The 22,052-nt window shown below is 44.3% G+C and overlaps 1 protein-coding gene across 1 annotated transcript in view; it reads right to left on the bottom strand.

The window, feature by feature from the left end:
* Positions 1-22,052, bottom strand: part of LOC139553887 (connector enhancer of kinase suppressor of ras 1-like) — an 85,140-nt gene that overhangs the window by 28,237 nt on the left and 34,851 nt on the right. Inside the window, exons 5-7 of the mRNA XM_071366646.1 lie at positions 12,844-12,885; positions 11,114-11,233; positions 262-330 (exon numbers count right to left, since the gene is read on the bottom strand). Of these exons, the coding sequence (XP_071222747.1) occupies positions 262-330; positions 11,114-11,233; positions 12,844-12,885 (231 nt within the window). The remainder of the gene's footprint in view (positions 1-261; positions 331-11,113; positions 11,234-12,843; positions 12,886-22,052) is intronic.

The following is a 22,052-nucleotide window of genomic DNA, read 5'->3' as shown; positions in this document are numbered from 1 at the left end:
ATTTAATGGAATGGAATCAATTCTTATAGCGATATGTGAATTCAATTACCAGTTAACACCCATGGTCTTTGAGTTACACTATTAGGACCTTGATGGCTCAACTCTCTCATTATTTCTGATAATGACAATGACTATCAGATCAAGTCTCCACTGTGGCAGATAACGTTATTAGTCATAATCATAATCATTATTAATCATGCTTGGCTGGGCCAGACTCAGCCAGTGTGTGTGTGTGTGTGTGTGTGTGCTCAATATACTCACCACTATTTGGTCATTGACTTGGATCACCTCGTCCCCAGCTAATATCTTGTCACAGAAGTCAGCGGGTGACTGCCAAAGGTAAGCAGATAGATACACAAATATTGGAGACTGTATGACAGTCACAGCACATTACAGCCTCATGATGGATGTGGAATCCACTGTGTTTTGACCTTTGACTGGTTCAATGCAAGGTGCAATTTCTAAATTGGGTAGTGCATCATCAGTTTTCCTCTTGTCATGTCAGTAATTGCGTACCAAATACACTGCTATTTCCCTGTAAACATGAACAAGACTTTCAGCATGCTTATAGAGAACGGCATTCAACATGTACTGCACTGAAACAAATGACTGATGATTGGTTTAATTTTTTTTTATTTTGGGAGCTGTACTGGTAGATTTCAGTACAACCTTTAATATTATTTACCATAACCTATTGTTGAGAAAACTTACTGTATGGCTTTTCAACCTCTGCCATATTGTGTATTCAGATCTATCAATCAATTTATAGAACTCAGAGGGTTTTCTTTAATGGAAGCTTCTCTAATGTCAAACATGTAAAGTGTGGTGTACCGCAGGGCTTTTTTGACGCCACACTCAATGTGCACACTTACCCCACTAGACATGCCACCAGGGGTCTTTTCACAGTACCCAGGTCCAGAACAAATTCAGGGAAAAGTACAGTATCATAAGTGCATGGAACTCCCTTCTATCTCATGTAAATGTAGGTCAATTGTAAAGTATTTTGTCTGTAATGTATTTTTCGTTATGAGACGGACCCCACTAAGACTAGCTGTCGCCATTGGCGTCGGCTAACGGGGATCCTAATAATAAACAAATAGAATCTCTCTCTAGGAAGTTAGGTGGCATCTAGAATGTTTCAGATAGACTCCATTAGGAGTAGCCATCTTTATCCCAGGCAGGCTGTCCCAGAGGAGAGATTGTACTAAAACGCTGTTCCCTCTCCTTTCCCTGGCAAGCCTTCATCTGACTGGGTGAGTAAAACCAAGCCCCAGCCTATAAAGTCCGGATAGACCTCATTCATCACTCATTACTTCAATGTACTGTTCAAGAGGATTCAGTAGAGTTAGTATCCTAGCCTGGATGCTAGTTGGTTTCTGCTCTCTTGCAAACTTCTTATGGAATTGTCATGTCAAACAATGACAATGGAGAAGGCAAAAGCACGTAGAAATCTGGGACCAGGCTAGTTTCAGACATAACCGAGTCAGGATGGATTTTACTGTCGGAATGGAGTTGCTTATATGTAAACAATATGTGTAGTGCAAAGAGTTTTTCCTGGTCACCTGACAAAGAAAACCTCCAGGGCCTAGTAACAGCCTGTAGAGCAGGTGTGTTCACCTCATTTAGCCCCAGGGGCTGTGTTTGGTCTTCAACAAGGTCCGGTGGGCCCACACTGAAAATTGGTTATATTTCCCACGTAAATAAAAATAAAAAAAAGTTTTGTTTTTTTCCCCCCCGATGCTCCGTGACTGTCTAGCTTTCATTTAGGTGATTATTAGCGAGCTGGACACAGTCAAGATACTGTATGAATGGAGGTCCTTTATTTCTAGTTTCAATTTGGTTTCAGTCATTTTAAAGTACATTGAGTTACCCCCCCCCAAATATAAAAAATACATCTAAAATGTTTACTCAAACCATGTTTGACACCTCTGCTATAGAGCAATTCATAATCAGGTCACATGGTAAGAAAACTCCTGGCCCTAACTATGCAACCTCCTTCAACCAATCAGGACATTTCACTCCGCTATTTCACCTACGATCATTTCACTAATTTAAGTAGACATTCTCTTTTCACAACACTAAATCCCCACTAATCAATCTAGATAACTCCCGAGTGGCATTTCAGTGCAATAGGAGTCACTACAGACCCTGGTTCGATTCCAGGCTGTATCACAACCGGCTGTGATCGGGAGTCCCATAGAGTGGCGCACAATTGGCCCAGCTTCATCCGGGTTAGGGTTTGGCCATCATCGTAAATAAGAATTTGTTCTTAACTGACTTGCCTAGTTAAATAAAAGGTTAAATAAATAAATAAATACAAAAATAACGTGTGCAACACAGGTAATGCACTGGCTGTGTTAGAAATCTGTCTTCAATAGGCCAGTAGGTGCATCCAAAATGGCACCCTATTCCCTATATAGTGGACTACTTTTGCCCAGAGCCCTATGGAACCCTATTCCCTATATAGTGGACTACTTTTGCCCAGAGCGGTATGAAGTGCGAACAGCCCTCCCACTAACAGCTTGTGATAAACATTACGCCTTTATAGTTAATAGCGGCATCATTATACTGTGATTATACTGGCTTACAGACGATGCCACGAGGTTCATGTTTCCTACTGATTCTATCTAGCGTGGTAATCCCCTGATATTTGTGGGTTTTTACAGAGCACTTGTTAAGTCTCCCTCTATGGCAGACTGATGTCAGCTAACAAATTGCATTTATAAATACACAGTATTCACACACGCATGCAAGGGCGCGCGCACACACACACACACACACTCATATACAGAACACCACACCTTCCGCATGTCAAGGCAATACAAGCCATTACTCCTATGGGGTTTTGTTTAGAGTTAAGTGCATTGAAAATGTAATGGTAATAGCCCATGCCATTGGGCTCTGAAGGACAGGGTTGAGAGAATAAAACCTTCAGTGAATTATTTGTGGCGTTGAGTTCATTTGCAAGCGATTGGGTGCTTGAGGTTTCAGAGCTTCTCGACTGTTCAGAATGAGAATATAGTCAATTCATTGAATAACAATTAACGATAACTACTGAGAATTAATTTAAGGGCCTCTCTATAATCCAACCCGTAATGGTGTCCCTCAGATTAATTTCGATAGGATAACCAAATTAATCAAATAAATCTGATCAATTATCTTGAATATTAATTAGCCAAAAGTCGCAACATAATTGAACATCTCACAGAGCAATCAAACCCCCAAACGTCTCTCCAATTACATTCTACTTCAGTTCTAAAAGTGCTGTACACCGAGTGCTGTACACGGAGTGTAGAAAAACATTCAGAACACCTTCCTGCCCTCAGAACAGCCTCAATTCGTCTTGGGGAATGGACTCTACAAGGTGTCGAAAGCGTTCCACAGGGATGCTGGACCATGTTGATTCCAATGCTTCCCACAGTGGGTGTCAAGTTGGCTGGATGTCCTTTGGGTGGTGGACCATTCTTGATACACACAGGAAACTGTTGGCCGTGAAAAACACAGCAGCGTTGAAGTTCCTGACTCAAACTGGTGCACCTGACACCTACTACCATACCTCATTCAAAGGCACTTAAATCTCTTGTCTTGCCCATTCACCCTCTGAATGGCACACATACACAATCCATGTCTCAATTATCTCAAGGCTGAAAAAGTCTTCTTTAACCTGTCTCCTCCCCTTCCTCTACACTGATTGAAGTGGATTTAACAAGTGACATCAATAAGGGATCATAGCTTTCACCTGGATTCACCTGGTCAGTCAATGTCATGAAAAGATAATGATTAATAGTGATCTGCCTGTATGTCCATACTGATAACATTTACATTTGTCAATTTAGTCATGTAGTAGATGATTTTATCCAGAATGACTTACATGAGCAATTAGGGTTAAGTGCCTTGCTCAAGGGCACATGGACATATGCATTTAAAACCTAGTCGGCTAGGTGATTCCGAACCAGCGACCTTTTGGTTACTTGCCCAATGCTGTTAAAAAGGAACATTCCACACCAAAACAATATTTGGGTATTTTTTTCATTAGTCCATTGTTGATATACAGTTGTCCCAGAAATCAGGTTTTCAAGATCTATTTCCTTATTTTGAAAGTTATACATCTTGAAAACTTGATTGCTGACATGGAAAATATTTAGGGGCTATATCAAAAATGGACTAATGAAACAAAAATCAAAAAGATATGTCACGGCCGTTTAAAGGAGAGGACCTAGGTGCAGCGTGGTGAGCGTACATTTTCTTTATTAAAGAAAAATGACACCGAACAAAACAATAAACACTACAAAAACAAACCGTGAAGCTCAAAGGCAAAGTGCCCTAAACAAAGTCAGCTTCCCACAAAGACAGGTGAAAAAAAGGGCTACCTAAGTATGGTTCTCAATCAGAGACAACAATAGACAGCTGCCTCTGATTGAGAACCACACCCGGCCAAACACAAAGAAATAGAAAACATAGAACATAGAATACCCACCCCAACTCACGCCCTGACCAAACCAAAAATAGAGACATAAAAAGGATCTCAGGTCAGGGCGTGACAAGATAGTTTTTGTGTGGAGTTTCCCTTCAACCGCTAGGCTACCTGTCCCATAGTGATCTATCTACCTGTATGTCACTTTTCCCCTGGGGTCCTGATTGATATTTGCGCAGGCACGGTAAGGGCAACCGTGTGGAACACCATCATGCATAGCCCAACCGTGATTAATATACATCACATGACTCCTGGGGCTTTTAGACTTATGGACTGGAGCAGATCTGAATGTGAAAGGCCACCACCACGTCCCCTCAGACTCAAATGGCTGTATTCATTAGGGTACAACGAAGCAAAACGTTTTGCAATGGAAAGCGAAGACAAGCGTTTCTAATTGAACATGATATAATAATCCCTCCCTGTTTCAGTTTGTTTTCTTCCGTTTGCTGCCCTATTGAACACTGCCCAGCTGTTGCATGAAGATGAAGGGAGAGAGCCGTGATGATGACGGGAGGATGATTTATTATTATTTTTTTTTATTTTACCGTTATTTTACCAGGTAAGTTGACTGAGAACACGTTCTCATTTGCAGCAACGACCTGGGGAATAGTTACAGGGGAGAGGAGGGGGATGAATGAGCCAATTATAAACTGGGGATTATTAGGTGACCATGATGGTTTGAGGGCCAGATTGGGAATTTAGCCAGGACACCGGGGTTAACACCCCTACTCTTACGATAAGTGCCATGGGATCTTTAATGACCTCAGAGAGTCAGGACACCCGTTTAACGTCCCATCCGAAAGACGGCACCCTACACAGGGCAGTGTCCCCAATCACTGCCCTGGGGCATTGGGATATTTTTTAGACCAGAGGAAAGAGTGCCTCCTACTGGCCCTCCAACACCACTTCCAGCAGCATCTGGTCTCCCATCCAGGGACTGACCAGGACCGACCCTGCTTAGCTTCAGAAGCAAGCCAACAGTGGTATGCAGGGTGGTATGCTGCTGGCTAGGGACAGACCAGGGTTCAGATAGTATGAGAGACAGATCTGGTTCCATAACTCTCATTGGATAACGTGAAAGCGATCGCTGCCTTGCATGTTGCTTTTGAAACACATCAGTGGGCTCATGGCCCAGTGGGCCCATGCATTTAAAACACAACAGTGTTTTTTTTTAAAATCGCTGCAGTGCAATGAGACACGCACCAGACTGCAGTCATCACTCTCTCCACTTCAACAACCATTTCCTTGCTCCCAGAAGATAGCCCCAGTCAGCCAAGGTCTATTAACAATGACCCCAAATGATCTATTCTAACCAATCACTCTGACAGGTCACATCGCCCCCAGCTGTCAACTTACTTTTTGTTCCCTCTTCTTCTTCCTCTTTAAAACAACAATACAAATGACCACTCCCACAGTCGGTGCTCTGGTCAGAGGGTGCACTCCCACAGTGGGTGCTCTGGTCAGAGGGTGCACTCCCACAGTAGGTGCGCTCCCACAGTCGGTGCTCTGGTCAGAGGGTGCACTCCCACAGTAGGTGCGCTCCCACAGTCGGTGCTCTGGTCAGAGGGTGCACTCCCACAGTGGGTGCTCTGGTCAGAGGGTGCACTCCCACAGTGGGTGCTCTGGTCAGAGGGTGCACTCCCACAGTAGGTGCGCTCCCACAGTCGGTGCTCTGGTCAGAGGGTGCACTCCCACAGTGGGTGCTCTGGTCAGAGGGTGCACTCCCACAGTGGGTGCTCTGGTCAGAGGGTGCACTCCCACAGTCAGTGCTCTGGTCAGAGGGTGCTCAGAATGAGAATATAGTCAATTCACTGTTGACTAAGCCTATTGTTGATATAAGATTCATTGTATAACGGTTAACGATAACTACTGAGAATTAATTTAAGAGCCTCTCTATAATTCAATCCGTAATGGTGTCCCTCAGATTAATTTTGATAGGATAACCAAATTAATCAAATAAATCTGATCAATTCATTTTTCCAGTAATTAAAATCAGTCAATTATCTTGAATATTAATTAGCCAAAAGTCGCAACATAATTGAACATCTCACAGAGCGACCTTTTGGTTTCTGGCCCAAAGCTGTTAAAAGGAACATTCCACACCAAAACAATATTTGGGTATTTTTTTCATTAGTCCATTGTTGATATACAGTTGTCCCAGAAATCAAGTTTTCAAGATCTATTTCCTTATTTTGAAAGTTATACATCTTGAAAACTTGATTGCTGACATGGAAAATATTTAGGGACTATATCAAAAATGGACTAATGAAACAAAAATCAAAAAGATATGTCACGGCCGTTTAAAGGAGAGGACCAAGGTGCAGCGTGGTGAGCGTACATTTTCCCACAGTAGGTGCACTCCCACAGTCGGTGCTCTGGTCAGAGGGTGAGCTCCCACAGTGGGTGCTCTGGTCAGAGGGTGAGCTCCCACAGTAGGTGCTCTGGTCAGAGGGTGCACTCCCACAGTAGGTGCTCTGGTCAGAGGGTGAGCTCCCACAGTAGGTGCTCTGGTCAGAGGGTGCACTCCCACAGTGGGTGCTCTGGTCAGAGGGTGCACTCCCACAGTGGGTGCTCTGGTCAGAGGGTGCACTCCCACAGTGGGCTCCCCTTCAAATTAGTGGATTTGTCTATTTCAGCCACAACCGTTACTGACAGGTGTATACAAATCGAGCACACAGCCATGCAATCTCCATAGACAAACATTGGCAGTAGAAAGGCCTTACTGAAGAGCTCAGTGACTTTCATAATGTCACCGTCATAGGATGCCACCTTTCCAACAAGTCAGTTGGTCAACTTTCTGCCCTGCTAGAGCTGCCCTGGTCAACTGTAAGTGCTGTTATTGTGAAGTGGAAGCGTCTAGGAGCAACAACGGCTCAGCCGAGAAGTGGAAGGCCACACAAGCTCACAGAACGGCACCGCCGAGTGCTGAAGCGCGTAACGGGTAAAAAAACGTCTGTCCTCTATTGCAACTTGGTTACAACACTCACTACTGAGCAATGTTCCATCATCTAGTGGAAAGCCTTCCCAGAAGACTGGAGGCTGTTATAGCAGCAATGTTCCATCATCTAGTGGAAAGCCTTCCCAGAAGACTGGAGGCTGTTATAGCAGCAATGTTCCAACATCTAGTGGAAAGCCTTCCCAGAAGAGTGGAGGCTGTTATAGCAGCAATGTTCCATCATCTAGTGGAAAGCCTTCCCAGAAGAGTGGAGGCTGTTATAGCAGCAATGTTCCAACATCTAGTGGAAAGCCTTCCCAGAAGACTGGAGGCTGTTATAGCAGCAATGTTCCATCATCTAGTGGAAAGCCTTCCCAGAAGACTGGAGGCTGTTATAGCAGCAATGTTCCATCATCTAGTGGAAAGCCTTCCCAGAAGAGTGGAGGCTAATATAGCAGCAAAGGGGGGAACCAACTCCATATTAATGCCCGTGATTTTGGAATGAGATGTTTGACGAGCAGGTGTCCACATACCTTTGGTCATGCTTCTACACCTGCATTGCTTGCCGTTTGGGGTTTTAGGCTGGGTTTCTGTAGAGCACTTTGTGACATCAGCTGATGTAAGAAGAGCTTTATAAATACATTTGATTGATTGATAGTATAAAGACCCCTATAATCTGAAGGGGAATTGACCGATTTCCACTGATTTAGTTTCCTTAAGCACCTAAAGAGGGCAATGCTTTGCCATGTGCTCGCCATTTGTAAATCGCCCTTTTGATGAAGGCCAATAAGTTGAAAATTCAGTGTGATCTATTTGAAACTTTTCAACAACAAAAAAGCTTCCCCTAACAAAAATAAATGAAATCCTTCAAAACACTACACCAGAGAGCATGATCTGCCACAGAGGATCATTCGCTTTTTTTTTCTTTTTTTTTAATAGCTGAGGATTGTTTTAAAATGACAAGCGGATACAGCCTGGAAGCGCAGAATTTGGGAAGCCTACAATTTGGGCAGCGCGTGTAGCAAATATCACAGCTGATCATTGATTTGCGGCTGTCAGTGAAAAGCAACTAAAATAGGCGTAAGCCTATCACAATACAATATTTAAAAATACAAAATCGTGGGAAAAACACAAAAGAGAGGAGACAAAGATGAGATGGTCTTTAGTTAGGCTATCAAAATTTGAAAAACTCCCAATAGGCTATTAAGCCAACAATCTTATTGCCCCAATAGCGGAGAGCATATTCTTGTTGATTTTGTGCCGCATATTCTCTGTCTTTATCATTAGGTGAGTCCGTGCCAAGTTTTTTAAGGACAATAATTTCCTCCTCCAGGCTAGATAGACGTCATAGCCTACAATATGCATCTCCCCTTTCATGGGCCTCGATTAGATGGTTGCATTCAAGACAAGGTCGTTTTTATTGAGCTCAGTTTGTCAGCGTCAGCTGATCAGCCTTCCCTGTCATTTTGTGGTATTAAAGAGTATGCTAATGTCTCCAGTCATAGATAATAAAGTGATGGAGAATTACATGAAATGTGTTTATGAAATGCGCCTCTAGCTGGAGCTGAGCGGTGGATGTGTCAGATATTTCTCAGATCCTCCTAGAAAATGTCCCTCTAGCTGGGGCTGAGCAAAGAAAAGGACAAGGAAAGCAGAACAGTATTTTTTGCGAACAGTGCGCCAGCTAGATTATTAGCCTAATTTATGACTATCCAATCTGCTCATCACATTAGTAATAGTATGCAATGTTAGAACCATAAAATGCGTCATCATAAAATTTTATTCCCCCCCCCCTGAAAAGAATAGCTTTCCCAAACTTTAAACCCACGCGCTGCCTACGGGTGGTGGTGAAACTTTACCTTGAAGGAGTGAAAACGGAAAACTGAGGGGGAAAAAACGAGAGAAAACGTAGGAGAGAGAGAAGCAAGAGAAAAGGAGAGCAAAATGGGACACCTATAACAAAGGAGGAGGTCGATTGAGGACTGATTGGATAGAGCGAGAGAGCTAGGCCGAGGAGAAAGTGTACAAGAAGTTTGAATAAAGGATCAGAGAGAATGATGAAACAGAAATAAGGAGTACAGAGTGTGAGAGATGTAGAGCATAGAGAGACGACGAGAACATGAGTCGTCCCTAAAGGACAATCAGGATGACATATAGTGCATTCAGAAAGTATTCAGACAAATAATTTTTCCACAGTTACGTTACAGCCTTATTCTAAAATTGATTTTTTTTTCTCTCCATCAATCTACACACAATCCCCCTTAACGACAAAGCAAAAACAGTTTTAGATTTTTTACAGCCTCAAGTCTTCTTGGGTATAACGCTACAAGCTTGGTACACCTGTATTTGGAGAGTTTCTCCCAGATCCTCTCAAACCATGTCAGGTTGGATGGGGAGCGTCGCTGCACAGCTATTTTCAGGACTCTCCAGAGATATTCGATCTGGTTCAGGTCCGGGCTCTGGCTGGGCCACTTAAGGACATTCAGAGACTTGTCCCGAACCCACTCCTGCATTGTCTTGGCTGTGTGCTTAGGGTCATTGTCCTGTTGGAAGGTGAACCTTTGCCCCAGTCTGAGGTCCTGAACCTCCTTTTCATTGAGGATCTCGCTGTACTTTACTCCGTTCATCTTTCCCTCGATCCTGACTAGACTCCCAGTCGTTGCCGCTGAAAAACATCCGCACAGCACGATCCTGCCACCACCATGCTTCACCGTAGGCATGGTGCCAGGTTTCCTCCAGATGTGACGTTTGGCATTCAGGCCAAAGAGTTCAATCTTGGTTTCATCAGACCATAAAATCTTGTTTCTCATGGTCTGAGAGTCCTTTAGGGGCCTTTTGGGAAACTCCAAGCAGGCTGTCATGTGCCTTTTACTGAAGAGTGGCTTCCATCTGGCCACTCTACCATAAAAGCCTGATTGGTGGAGTGCTGCAGAGATGGTTGTCCTTCTGGAAGTTTCTCCAATCTCCACAAAGGAACTCTGGAGCTCTGTCAGAGTGACCATCATGTTCTTGGTCAACTACCTGACCAAGGCCCTTCTTCCCGTTTCGCCGGGCGGCCTTCTCTAGGAAGAGTCTTGGTGGTTCCAAACTTTTTCCATTTAAGAATGAAGGAGGCCACTGTGTTCTTGGGGACCTTCAACGCGGCAAACATGTTTTGGTACCCTTCCCCAGATCTGTGCCTCGACACAATCCCGTCTCGGTTTTTACTCTGACATGCACTGTCAACTGCCTTTTATAGACAGGTGTGTGCTTTTCCAAATCATGTCCAATCAATTGAATTTACCACAGGTGGACTCCAATCAAGTTGTAGAAACATCTCAAGGATGGTCAATGGAAACAGGATGCACCTGAGCTCAATTTAGAGTCTCATAGCAAAGGATCTGAATACTTTTGTAAATAAGGTATTTCTGTTTTTAATTTGTAATAAATTAGCAGACATTTCTAAAACCTGTTTTCGCTTTGTCATTAGGGGGTAGTGTGTGTAGATTGATGAGGAAATTATTTTATTTAATCAATTTTTAGAATAAGGCTGTAAAGTAACAAAATGTGGATAAAGTCAAGGGGTCTGAATACTTTCCGAATGCACTGTAAAGAAATTACGTCTGATTAGTTAGACAGAGAGAAAGAGACAGGAGGTAGAGGTAGAGACAGGAAGTAGAGAGGAGGTAGAGACATTAGAATGACACTGACAGTGTGCTTCTTACCAGGTGATCGCCATCGAAGACAGGCACCAGGTCAACCCTCTCCAGCTGGGCAGTGTGGGTAAGGAGTGCCTCTGGACTGCAGTACAGAATCTCATCACACACCGCCACCAACTGACGACACTGGCGGGAGAGATGTTGTACATTAAAAATGGTTCCACTTATATTTTATATGGGTCTACCTGTGAAGGGGTGTGAATACATACAGTTGAAGTCGGAAGTTTACATACACCTTAGCCAAATACATTTAAAAACTCAGTTTTTCAAAACTCTGACATTTAATCCTAGTAAAAAACCCTGTCAGTTAGGATCACCACTTTATTTTAAGAATGTGAAATGTCAGAATAATAGTAGAGAGAATGATTTATTTCAGCTTTCATTTCTTTCATCACATTCCCAGTGGGTCAGAAGTTTACATACACTCAATTAGTATTTGGTAGCATTGCCTTTAAATTGTTTAACTTGGGTCAAACGTTTTGGGTAGCCTTCCACAAGCTTCCCACAATAAGTTGGGTGAATTTTGGCCCATTCCTTTTTACCAATAGGTGCCCTTCTTTGTGAGGCATTGGAAAACCTCCCCGGTCATTGTGGTTGAATCTGTGTTTGAAATGCACTGCTTCACTGAAGAACCTTACAGATAATTGTATGTGTGGGGTGATGAGGTAGTCATTCAAAAATCATGATAAACACTATTATTGCACACAGAGTGACTTGTTAAGACATATTTTTCTCCTGAACTGATTTAGGCTTGCCATAACAAAGGAGTTGAATATTTATTGATTCAAGACATTTCAGCTTTTCATTCTTTATTATTTTGTAAACATGATAAAAACATAATTCCACTGACATTATGGGGTATTGTTTGTAGACCAGTGATCCATTTTAAATTCAGGCTATATGTTTCCATACTACACTGAAAGAAAACATAAATGCAACATGTAAAGTGTTGGTCCCATGTTAAATGAGCTGAAATAAAAGATCACAGAAAAGTTTTATACGCATAAATAGCTTATTTCTCTCAAATTTTGTGCACAGATTTGTTTACATCCCTGTTAATGAGCATTTCTCCTTTGCCAAGATAATCCATCCACCTGACAGGTGTGGCATATTAAGAAGCTGATTAAACAGCATGATCATTACACAGGTGCACCTTGTGCTGGGGACAATAAAAGACCACAAATGCTTAGGAGTATTTCTGTCCCCTTTTTGTGGGGAAAAACTTGTTCTGATTGGCTGGGCCTGCCCCCACAGTGGGTTAGCCTGCCCAGTTAGCACCCCTGCCCAGTCATGTGAAAATCATAGATTAGAGCCTAATGAATTTATTTAAATTGACTGATTTCCTGCTATGAACTGTAACTCAGTACAATCTTTGAAATTCTTGCATGTTGTTTTTATATTTTTGTTCAGTATTTATTGTTGATGTATCAAATCACATGCTTCTAATTAAGTTGTTGTTTGCTTTAGAACTGGAAAAAACTCAAACTAAAAAACATTCTGGGGAAATGGTTGCACTAGTCTAGAAGACATTTATTTGAGCAAAGACAGATATAATTAAACATTGATTTATTGAATAAACAACCGATCCATTGCACCACTACACTTCAGCTGTTTGTCCCTCAATGATTAAAATCATTATACAGAAATGAATGTTTCAATGAACTAATAATTAGGAACAGTATTTAGAAAAAGACAGTAGCTGAGGGAAAGAAATCAATGGATACGAGTTTACTCACGATGGAGATGATGTCTTTTTCTTTCTCGTAAACTGTGGAATCCTGTCAAAAGAGCACAATGAAAACAACAGGGTCAGACACAGTAGAATCCTGTAGAAAACAACAGGATCAGAAACAGTAGAATCCTGTAGAAAACAACAGGGTCAGACACAGTGGAATCCTGTAGAAAACAACAGGGTCAGACACAGTAGAATCCTGTAGAAAACAACAGGGTCAGACACAGTAGAATCCCGTAGAAAACAACAGGGTCAGACACAGTAGAATCCTGTAGAAAACAACAGGGTCAGACACAGTGGAATCCTGTAGAAAACAACAGGGTCAGACACAGTAGAATCCTGTAGAAAACAACAGGGTCAGACACAGTAGAATCCCGTAGAAAACAACAGGGTCAGACACAGTAGAATCCTGTAGAAAACAACAGGGTCAGACACAGTAGAATCCTGTAGAAAACAACAGGGTCAGACACAGTAGAATCCTGTAGAAAACAACAGGGTCAGACACAGTAGAATCCTGTAGAAAACAACAGGGTCAGACACAGTAGAATCCTGTAGAAAACAACAGGGTCAGGTGGTGTGTAATAATAAAGAGCTCCCACAGTGACTGAAAACAGTATTGATATCTGACAGTGGGACATTCTGATGGTTTGATGTCCTATCTGTTTCTGATAAAAAGACCTGAGGCATTCCAAAACACCGGGAAGTGGACTATTAGAGAGTACTATTAGCACTATAACGCCCACGTGCCATCCAGGCCGCTCACTGTATTTACCTCACTTGTCACTTCATTGACAAACACACCTTTTTAGAGGGGCAGAGCAATTGTATTCAAAGGCACTGTTACGCAATACTGATCCAACATTATGTCAATATAGCAGAGCGAGTGGGAGGTTATTTTTGTCCCTTGGACATGGTGTGTGTGTTTACCTGGGGTGCCCTGTGGGGTGGAGGGTAAATCCTGTGAGCTCCTGTAAGTAATGAGCGCTAGGATTACAGTTAGTCAAATAAAGCTTGTGTGACGTGAGAGAGAGAGAGAGAGGGGAAGAAAGAGAGAGCGAGCGAGAAACCGAGAGACGCTTGAGTGTGATCTATTTACATCAGGGCACCACGCCACAGAACTTCTTACGTAAATCTCTAAAGACATCCTGCCACTCTGATCCCCAGCTCAATAGTTAAAGGGGCAGTACACTCCAAAATCTAAGTTTGTACAATGTCCACTGACCTCAAAGTTGACTGACATCCAAACGTTACAGATTCTCTACGACAGGTGCCATCTATTTAAATTATTCAAATTCCCCCATGTGCTGCTATTACCAACCATAATCATGCTTCATCTATGCTCCTGGGATACATTCTTCTTCTGTATTTGTGAACCCACAGAACAGGATATGACATACAGTGCCTTCGGAAAGAATTCAGACCCCTTGACTTTTCCCATATTTTGTTACGTTAAAGCCTTATTCTAAAATGGATTAAATAAATAAAAATCCTCAGCAATCTATACACAATACACCATAATGACAAAGCAAAAATAGGTTTCTAGAAATGTTTGCTAATTTATTAATAATAAAATAACAGAAATACCTTACATAATTATTCCGACCTTTTGCTATGAGACTCGAAATTGAGCTCAGGTGCATCCTGTTTCCATTGATCATCCTTGAGTCCAACTGTGGTAAATTCAATTGATTGGACATGATTTGGAAAGGCACACACCTGTCTATATAAAAGGTCCCATAGTTGGCAGTGCATGTCAGAACAAAAACCAAGCCATGAGGTCAAAGGAATTGTCCGTAGAGCTCAGAGACAGGATTGTGTCGAGGCACAGATCTGGGGAAGGGTACCAAAACATTTCTGCAGCATTGAAGGTCACCAAGAACCAGTGGCCTCCATCATTCTTAAATGGAAAAAGTTTGGAACCACCAAAACTCTTCCTAGAGAAGGCCGCCCAGCCAAACTGAGCAATCGGGGTAGAAGGGCCTTGGTCAGGGAGGTGAACAAGAACCCGATGGTCACTCTGACAGAGCTCCAGAGTTCCTCTGTGGAGATGGGAGAACCCTCCAGAAGGACAACCATCTCTGCAGCACTCCACCACTCAGGCCTTTATGGTAGAGTGGCCAGATGGAAGCCACACCTCAGTAAAAAGGCACATGACAGCCTGCTTGGAGTTTGCCGAAAGGCCCCTAAAGACTCTCAAACCATGAGAAAGACGATTCTCTGGTCTGACGAAACCAAGTTTGAACTCTTTGGCCTGAATGCCAAGCGTCACATGTTTTTCAGCGGCAGGGACTGGGAGTCTAGTCAGGATCAAGGCAAAGATGAACGGAGCAAAGTACAGATAGATCCTTGATGAAAACCTGTTCCAGAGCCCTCAGGACCTCAGACTGGGGCGAAGGTTCACCTTCCAACAGGACAATGACCCTAAGCACACAGCCAAGACTACAAAGGAGTGGCTTCGGGACAAGTGTCTGAATGTCCCTGAGTGGCCCAGCCAGAGCCAGGACTTGAACCCAATCGAACATCTCTGGAGAGACCTGAAAATAGCTGTGCAGCGACGCTCCCCATCCAACCTGACAGGGCTTGAGAAGATCTGCAGAGAATAATAGGAAAAACTCCACAAATACAGGTGTGCCAAGCTTGTAGCGTCATACCCAAGAAGACTCAAGGCTGTAATTGCTGCCAAAGGTCCTAAAACAAATGAGGTAAAGGGTCTGAATACTTATGTAAATGTGATCCGTTTTTTTTATTAAAACAATTTTGTAAACATTTCTAATATCCTGTTTTTGCAAAGTCATTATGGGGTATTGTGTGTAGATTGATGAGGGAAAAACACTTTCATACATTTTAGAATAGGGCTGTAACAACATTACAAAATGTGGATAAAGTCAAGGGGTCTGAATACTTTCCGAAGGCACTGTATCTGGGGCTGTGTCCCAAGTGACACCCTATGCCTATGGGCCCTGGTCAAAAGTAGTGCACTACCAGCCCTATAGGCCCTGGTCAAAAGTAGTGCACTACCAGCCCTATAGGCCCTGGTCAAAAGTAGTGCACTACCAGCCCTATAGGCCCTGGTCAAAAGTAGTGCACTACCAGCCCTATAGGTCCTGGTCAAAAGTAGTGCACTACCAGCCCTATAGGCCCTGGCAAAAGTAGTGCACTACATGTAGGAGATTGGGAAACAGCCTCAGTGATGACAGGACAGGTACAATTCTGCCCTGAAACTGCTCTTACTGTAGATCAGTTGGGAGGGAAAGCTCAGCCGTGTAAATCTACACACTTCTCTATGGCACTTCCTCTTTGAGATGAGATACACACACGTGTACTGTATGGACTCATGCACGCACATACACACACGCGCGCACATACACACACGCACTTCAACAGAATATTTGATGACGTCACAGTGGCTTACACACGTCACTCCAACGTCATCAGACTGTAGTGCTGAGCGATTAGTGCTTTTTGAGGTCGGTTCGTTTTCACGTTTTTTGGGGGTAATTTATTTAAACATTAAAATGCAGTATGCAAGTTCAATGATGTAACAACACAGAATAAAACAAATCAATAAAAGTGTAATGATGGTAGACTGCCCATTACATCTTATCACTTATTAACCATCTATTCAATTACTTTCCTTTAATTCAATATTTCAGTTGTGTATATTACATTAGTTTTTTGTTGATGAGTTATTATTTCATTCCAAGTCATCGTCTCATCTCTATAGAGCTGCTGTCTGACAAAATCACTTTTTTAGTAGTTCTTCAAAAGTAAATAAGGCGTAGTTTCTATTCAGAAGTCATAAAAGCATCAATGACTTAGATCATGTATTTTCAGATAGAGATACCTCTCAAAGCTACTGCTTTCTATTCCTCTCCCATGTACTCTCTTCTCGCAGTGTCTGCCCGACACTAATCTACTGTAGCAGGCATAAAAATAAACATCCCCGGCGCGCAATGGATTATGGTCATTGTAGTTAATTACCACATGTTCTGTGCTAAACTATGCAGTACTTTCTCCAGCTGGAAACAACAACATCACACAGTTGGGATCTGATTTATCTCTAGATAAACAATGTGCGCGTTGAGCTCACGGGAAAAAAAATTATAATAACTCTTAATGTTAAATCGCTCAGCGCTATCAGATTGCAGGCTGACACCAACATGTGATCCCTATGTGGCATCAGAGAGAGAGGACCACATCTACTGGTCCCATTATCCAGAGAGAGAGAGAGGACCACATCTACTGGTTCCATTATCCAGAGAGAGAGAGAGAGAGGACCACATCTACTGGTCCCATTATCCAGAGAGAGAGAGAGAGGACCACATCTACTGGTTCCATTATCCAGAGAGAGAGAGAGAGAGGACCACATCTACTGGTTCCATTATCCAGAGAGAGAGAGAGAGGACCACATCTACTGGTCCCATTATCCAGAGAGAGAGAGAGAGGACCACATCTACTGGTCCCATTATCCAGAGAGAGAGAGGACCACATCTACTGGTCCCTTTATCCAGAGAGAGAGAGAGAGAGAGAGAGAGGACCACATCTACTGGTCCCATTATCCAGAGAGAGAGAGAGAGGACCACATCTACTGGTCCCATTATCCAGAGAGAGAGAGAGAGGACCACATCTACTGGTCCCATTATCCAGAGAGAGAGAGAGAGAGGATCACATCTACTGGTCCCATTATCCAGAGAGAGAGAGAGAGGACCACATCTACTGGTCCCATTATCCAGAGAGAGAGAGAGAGGACCACATCTACTGGTCTCATTATCCAGAGAGAGAGAGAGAGGACCACATCTACTGGTCTCATTATCCAGAGAGAGAGAGGACCACATCTACTGGTCCCATTATCCAGAGAGAGAGAGAGAGAGAGGGCCACATCTACTGGTCCCATTATCCAGAGGGAGAGAGAGAGGGCCACATCTACTGGTCCCATTATCCAGAGAGAGAGAGAGAGGACCACATCTACTGGTCTCATTATCCAGAGAGAGAGAGAGAGAGAGGACCACATCTACTGGTCCCATTATCCAGAGAGAGAGAGAGAGAGAGGACCACATCTACTGGTCCCATTATCCAGAGAGAGAGAGAGAGGACCACATCTACTGGTCCCATTATCCAGAGAGAGAGAGGACCACATCTACTGGTCCCATTATCCAGAGAGAGAGAGAGAGGACCACATCTACTGGTCCCATTATCCAGAGAGAGAGAGGACCACATCTACTGGTCCCATTATCCAGAGAGAGAGAGGACCACATCTACTGGTCCCATTATCCAGAGAGAGAGAGAGAGAGGACCACATCTACTGGTCCCATTATCCAGAGAGAGAGAGAGAGGACCACATCTACTGGTCCCATTATCCAGAGAGAGAGAGAGAGGACCACATCGACTGGTCCCATTATCCAGAGAGAGAGAGATAGGACCACATCTACTGGTCTCATTATCCAGAGAGAGAGAGGACCACATCTACTGGTCCCATTATCCAGAGAGAGAGAGGACCACATCTACTGGTCCCATTATCCAGAGAGAGAGAGAGAGGACCACATCTACTGGTCCCATTATCCAGAGAGAGAGAGGACCACATCTACTGGTCCCATTATCCAGAGAGAGAGAGGACCACATCTACTGGTCCCATTATCCAGAGAGAGAGAGAGAGGACCACATCTACTGGTCCCATTATCCAGAGAGAGAGAGGACCACATCTACTGGTCCCATTATCCAGAGAGAGAGAGAGAGAGGACCACATCTACTGGTCCCATTATCCAGAGAGAGAGAGAGAGAGAGGATCACATCTACTGGTCCCATTATCCAGAGAGAGAGAGAGAGAGAGAGAGAGGACCACATCTACTGGTCCCATTATCCAGAGAGAGAGAGAGAGAGGACCACATCTACTGGTTCCATTATCCAGAGAGAGAGAGAGAGGACCACATCTACTGGTCCCATTATACAGAGAGAGAGAGAGAGGACCACATCTACTGGTCCCATTATCCAGAGAGAGAGAGAGAGGACCACATCTACTGGTCCCATTATCCAGAGAGAGAGAGGACCACATCTACTGGTCCCATTATCCAGAGAGAGAGAGGACCACATCTACTGGTCCCATTATCCAGAGAGAGAGAGAGAGAGGACCACATCTACTGGTCCCATTATCCAGAGAGAGAGAGGACCACATCTACTGGTCCCATTATCCAGAGAGAGAGAGGACCACATCTACTGGTCCCATTATCCAGAGAGAGAGAGGACCACATCTACTAGTCCCATTATCCAGAGAGAGAGAGAGAGGACCACATCTACTGGTCCCATTATCCAGAGAGAGAGAGGACCACATCTACTGGTCCCATTATCCAGAGAGAGAGAGGACCACATCTACTGGTCCCATTATCCAGAGAGAGAGAGAGAGGACCACATCTACTGGTCCCATTATCCAGAGAGAGAGAGAGAGAGGACCACATCTACTGGTCCCATTATCCAGAGAGAGAGAGGGAGAGGACCACATCTACTGGTCCCATTATCCAGAGAGAGAGAGAGAGAGGACCACATCTACTGGTCCCATTATCCAGAGAGAGAGAGAGAGGACCACATCTACTGGTCCCATTATCCAGAGAGAGAGAGAGAGAGGACCACATCTACTGGTCCCATTATCCAGAGAGAGAGAGAGAGAGGACCACATCTACTGGTCCCATTATCCAGAGAGAGAGAGAGAGAGGACCACATCTACTGGTTCCATTATCCAGAGAGAGAGAGAGAGGACCACATCTACTGGTCCCATTATACAGAGAGAGAGAGAGAGGACCACATCTACTGGTCCCATTATCCAGAGAGAGAGAGAGAGGACCACATCTACTGGTCCCATTATCCAGAGAGAGAGAGAGAGGACCACATCTACTGGTCCCATTATCCAGAGAGAGAGAGAGAGGACCACATCTACTGGTCTCATTATCCAGAGAGAGAGAGAGAGGACCACATCTACTGGTCCCATTATCCAGAGAGAGAGAGAGAGGACCACATCTACTGGTCCCATTATCCAGAGAGAGAGAGGACCACATCTACTGGTCCCATTATCCAGAGAGAGAGAGGACCACATCTACTGGTCCCATTATCCAGAGAGAGAGAGAGAGGACCACATCTACTGGTCCCATTATCCAGAGAGAGAGAGGACCACATCTACTGGTCCCATTATCCAGAGAGAGAGAGAGAGGACCACATCTACTTGTCCCATTATCCAGAGAGAGAGAGAGAGAGAGGACCACATCTACTGGTCCCATTATCCAGAGAGAGAGAGAGAGAGGGCCACATCTACTGGTCCCATTATCCAGAGAGAGAGAGAGAGGACCACATCTACTGGTCTCATTATCCAGAGAGAGAGAGAGAGGACCACATCTACTGGTCTCATTATCCAGAGAGAGAGAGAGAGGACCACATCTACTGGTCCCATTATCCAGAGAGAGAGAGAGGACCACATCTACTGGTCCCATTATCCAGAGAGAGAGAGAGAGAGGACCACATCTACTGGTCCCATTATCCAGAGAGAGAGAGAGAGGACCACATCTACTGGTCCCATTATCCAGAGAGAGAGAGAGAGAGGACCACATCTACTGGTCCCATTATCCAGAGAGAGAGAGAGAGAGGACCACATCTACTGGTCCCATTATCCAGAGAGAGAGAGAGAGGACCACATCTACTGGTCCCATTATCCAGAGAGAGAGAGAGAGGACCACATCTACTGGTCTCATTATCCAGAGAGAGAGAGAGAGGACCACATCTACTGGTCCCATTATCCAGAGAGAGAGAGAGAGGACCACATCTACTGGTCCCATTATCCAGAGAGAGAGAGAGAGAGGACCACATCTACTGGTCCCATTATCCAGAGAGAGAGAGAGAGGACCACATCTACTGGTCCCATTATCCAGACAGAGAGAGAGAGGACCACATCTACTGGTCCCATTATCCAGAGAGAGAGAGAGAGGACCACATCTACTGGTCCCATTATCCAGAGAGAGAGAGAGAGGACCACATCTACTGGTCCCATTATCCAGACAGAGAGAGAGAGGACCACATCTACTGGTCCCATTATCCAGAGAGAGAGAGAGAGAGGACCACATCTACTGGTCCCATTATCCAGAGAGAGAGAGAGAGAGGACCACATCTACTGGTCCCATTATCCAGAGAGAGAGAGAGAAAGAGGACCACATCTACTGGTCCCATTATCCAGAGAGAGAGAGAGAGGACCACATCTACTGGTCCCATTATCCAGAGAGAGAGAGAGAGAGAGGACCACATCTACTGGTCCCATTATCCAGAGAGAGAGAGAGAGAGAGGACCACATCTACTGGTCCCATTATCCAGAGAGAGAGAGAGAGGACCACATCTACTGGTCCCATTATCCAGAGAGAGAGAGGACCACATCTACTGGTCCCATTATCCAGAGAGAGAGAGAGAGAGAGAGAGAGAGGACCACATCTACTGGTCCCATTATCCAGAGAGAAAGAGAGAGAGAGAGAGGACCACATCTACTGGTCCCATTATCCAGAGAGAGAGAGAGAGGACCACATCTACTGGTTCCATTATCCAGAGAGAGAGAGAGAGAGGACCACATCTACTGGTTCCATTATCCAGAGAGAGAGAGAGAGAGGACCACATCTACTGGTCCCATTATCCAGAGAGAGAGAGAGAGAGGACCACATCTACTGGTCCCATTATCCAGAGAGAGAGAGAGAGAGGACCACATCTACTGGTCCCATTATCCAGAGAGAGAGAGAGAGGACCACATCTACTGGTCCCATTATCCAGAGAGAGAGAGAGAGGACCACATCTACTGGTCTCATTATCCAGAGAGAGAGAGAGAGGACCACATCTACTGGTCCCATTATCCAGAGAGAGAGAGAGAGAGGACCACATCTACTGGTCCCATTATCCAGAGAGAGAGAGAGAGGACCACATCTACTGGTCCCATTATCCAGAGAGAGAGAGAGAGAGGACCACATCTACTGGTCCCATTATCCAGAGAGAGAGAGAGAGGACCACATCTACTGGTCCCATTATCCAGACAGAGAGAGAGAGGACCACATCTACTGGTCCCATTATCCAGAGAGAGAGAGAGAGGACCACATCTACTGGTCCCATTATCCAGAGAGAGAGAGAGAGGACCACATCTACTGGTCCCATTATCCAGACAGAGAGAGAGAGGACCACATCTACTGGTCCCATTATCCAGAG

This window comes from Salvelinus alpinus, chromosome 25 (assembly GCF_045679555.1).
Source record: "Salvelinus alpinus chromosome 25, SLU_Salpinus.1, whole genome shotgun sequence".
Taxonomy (NCBI): domain Eukaryota; kingdom Metazoa; phylum Chordata; class Actinopteri; order Salmoniformes; family Salmonidae; genus Salvelinus; species Salvelinus alpinus.
This window is presented reverse-complemented; position numbering and strand designations above follow the sequence as displayed.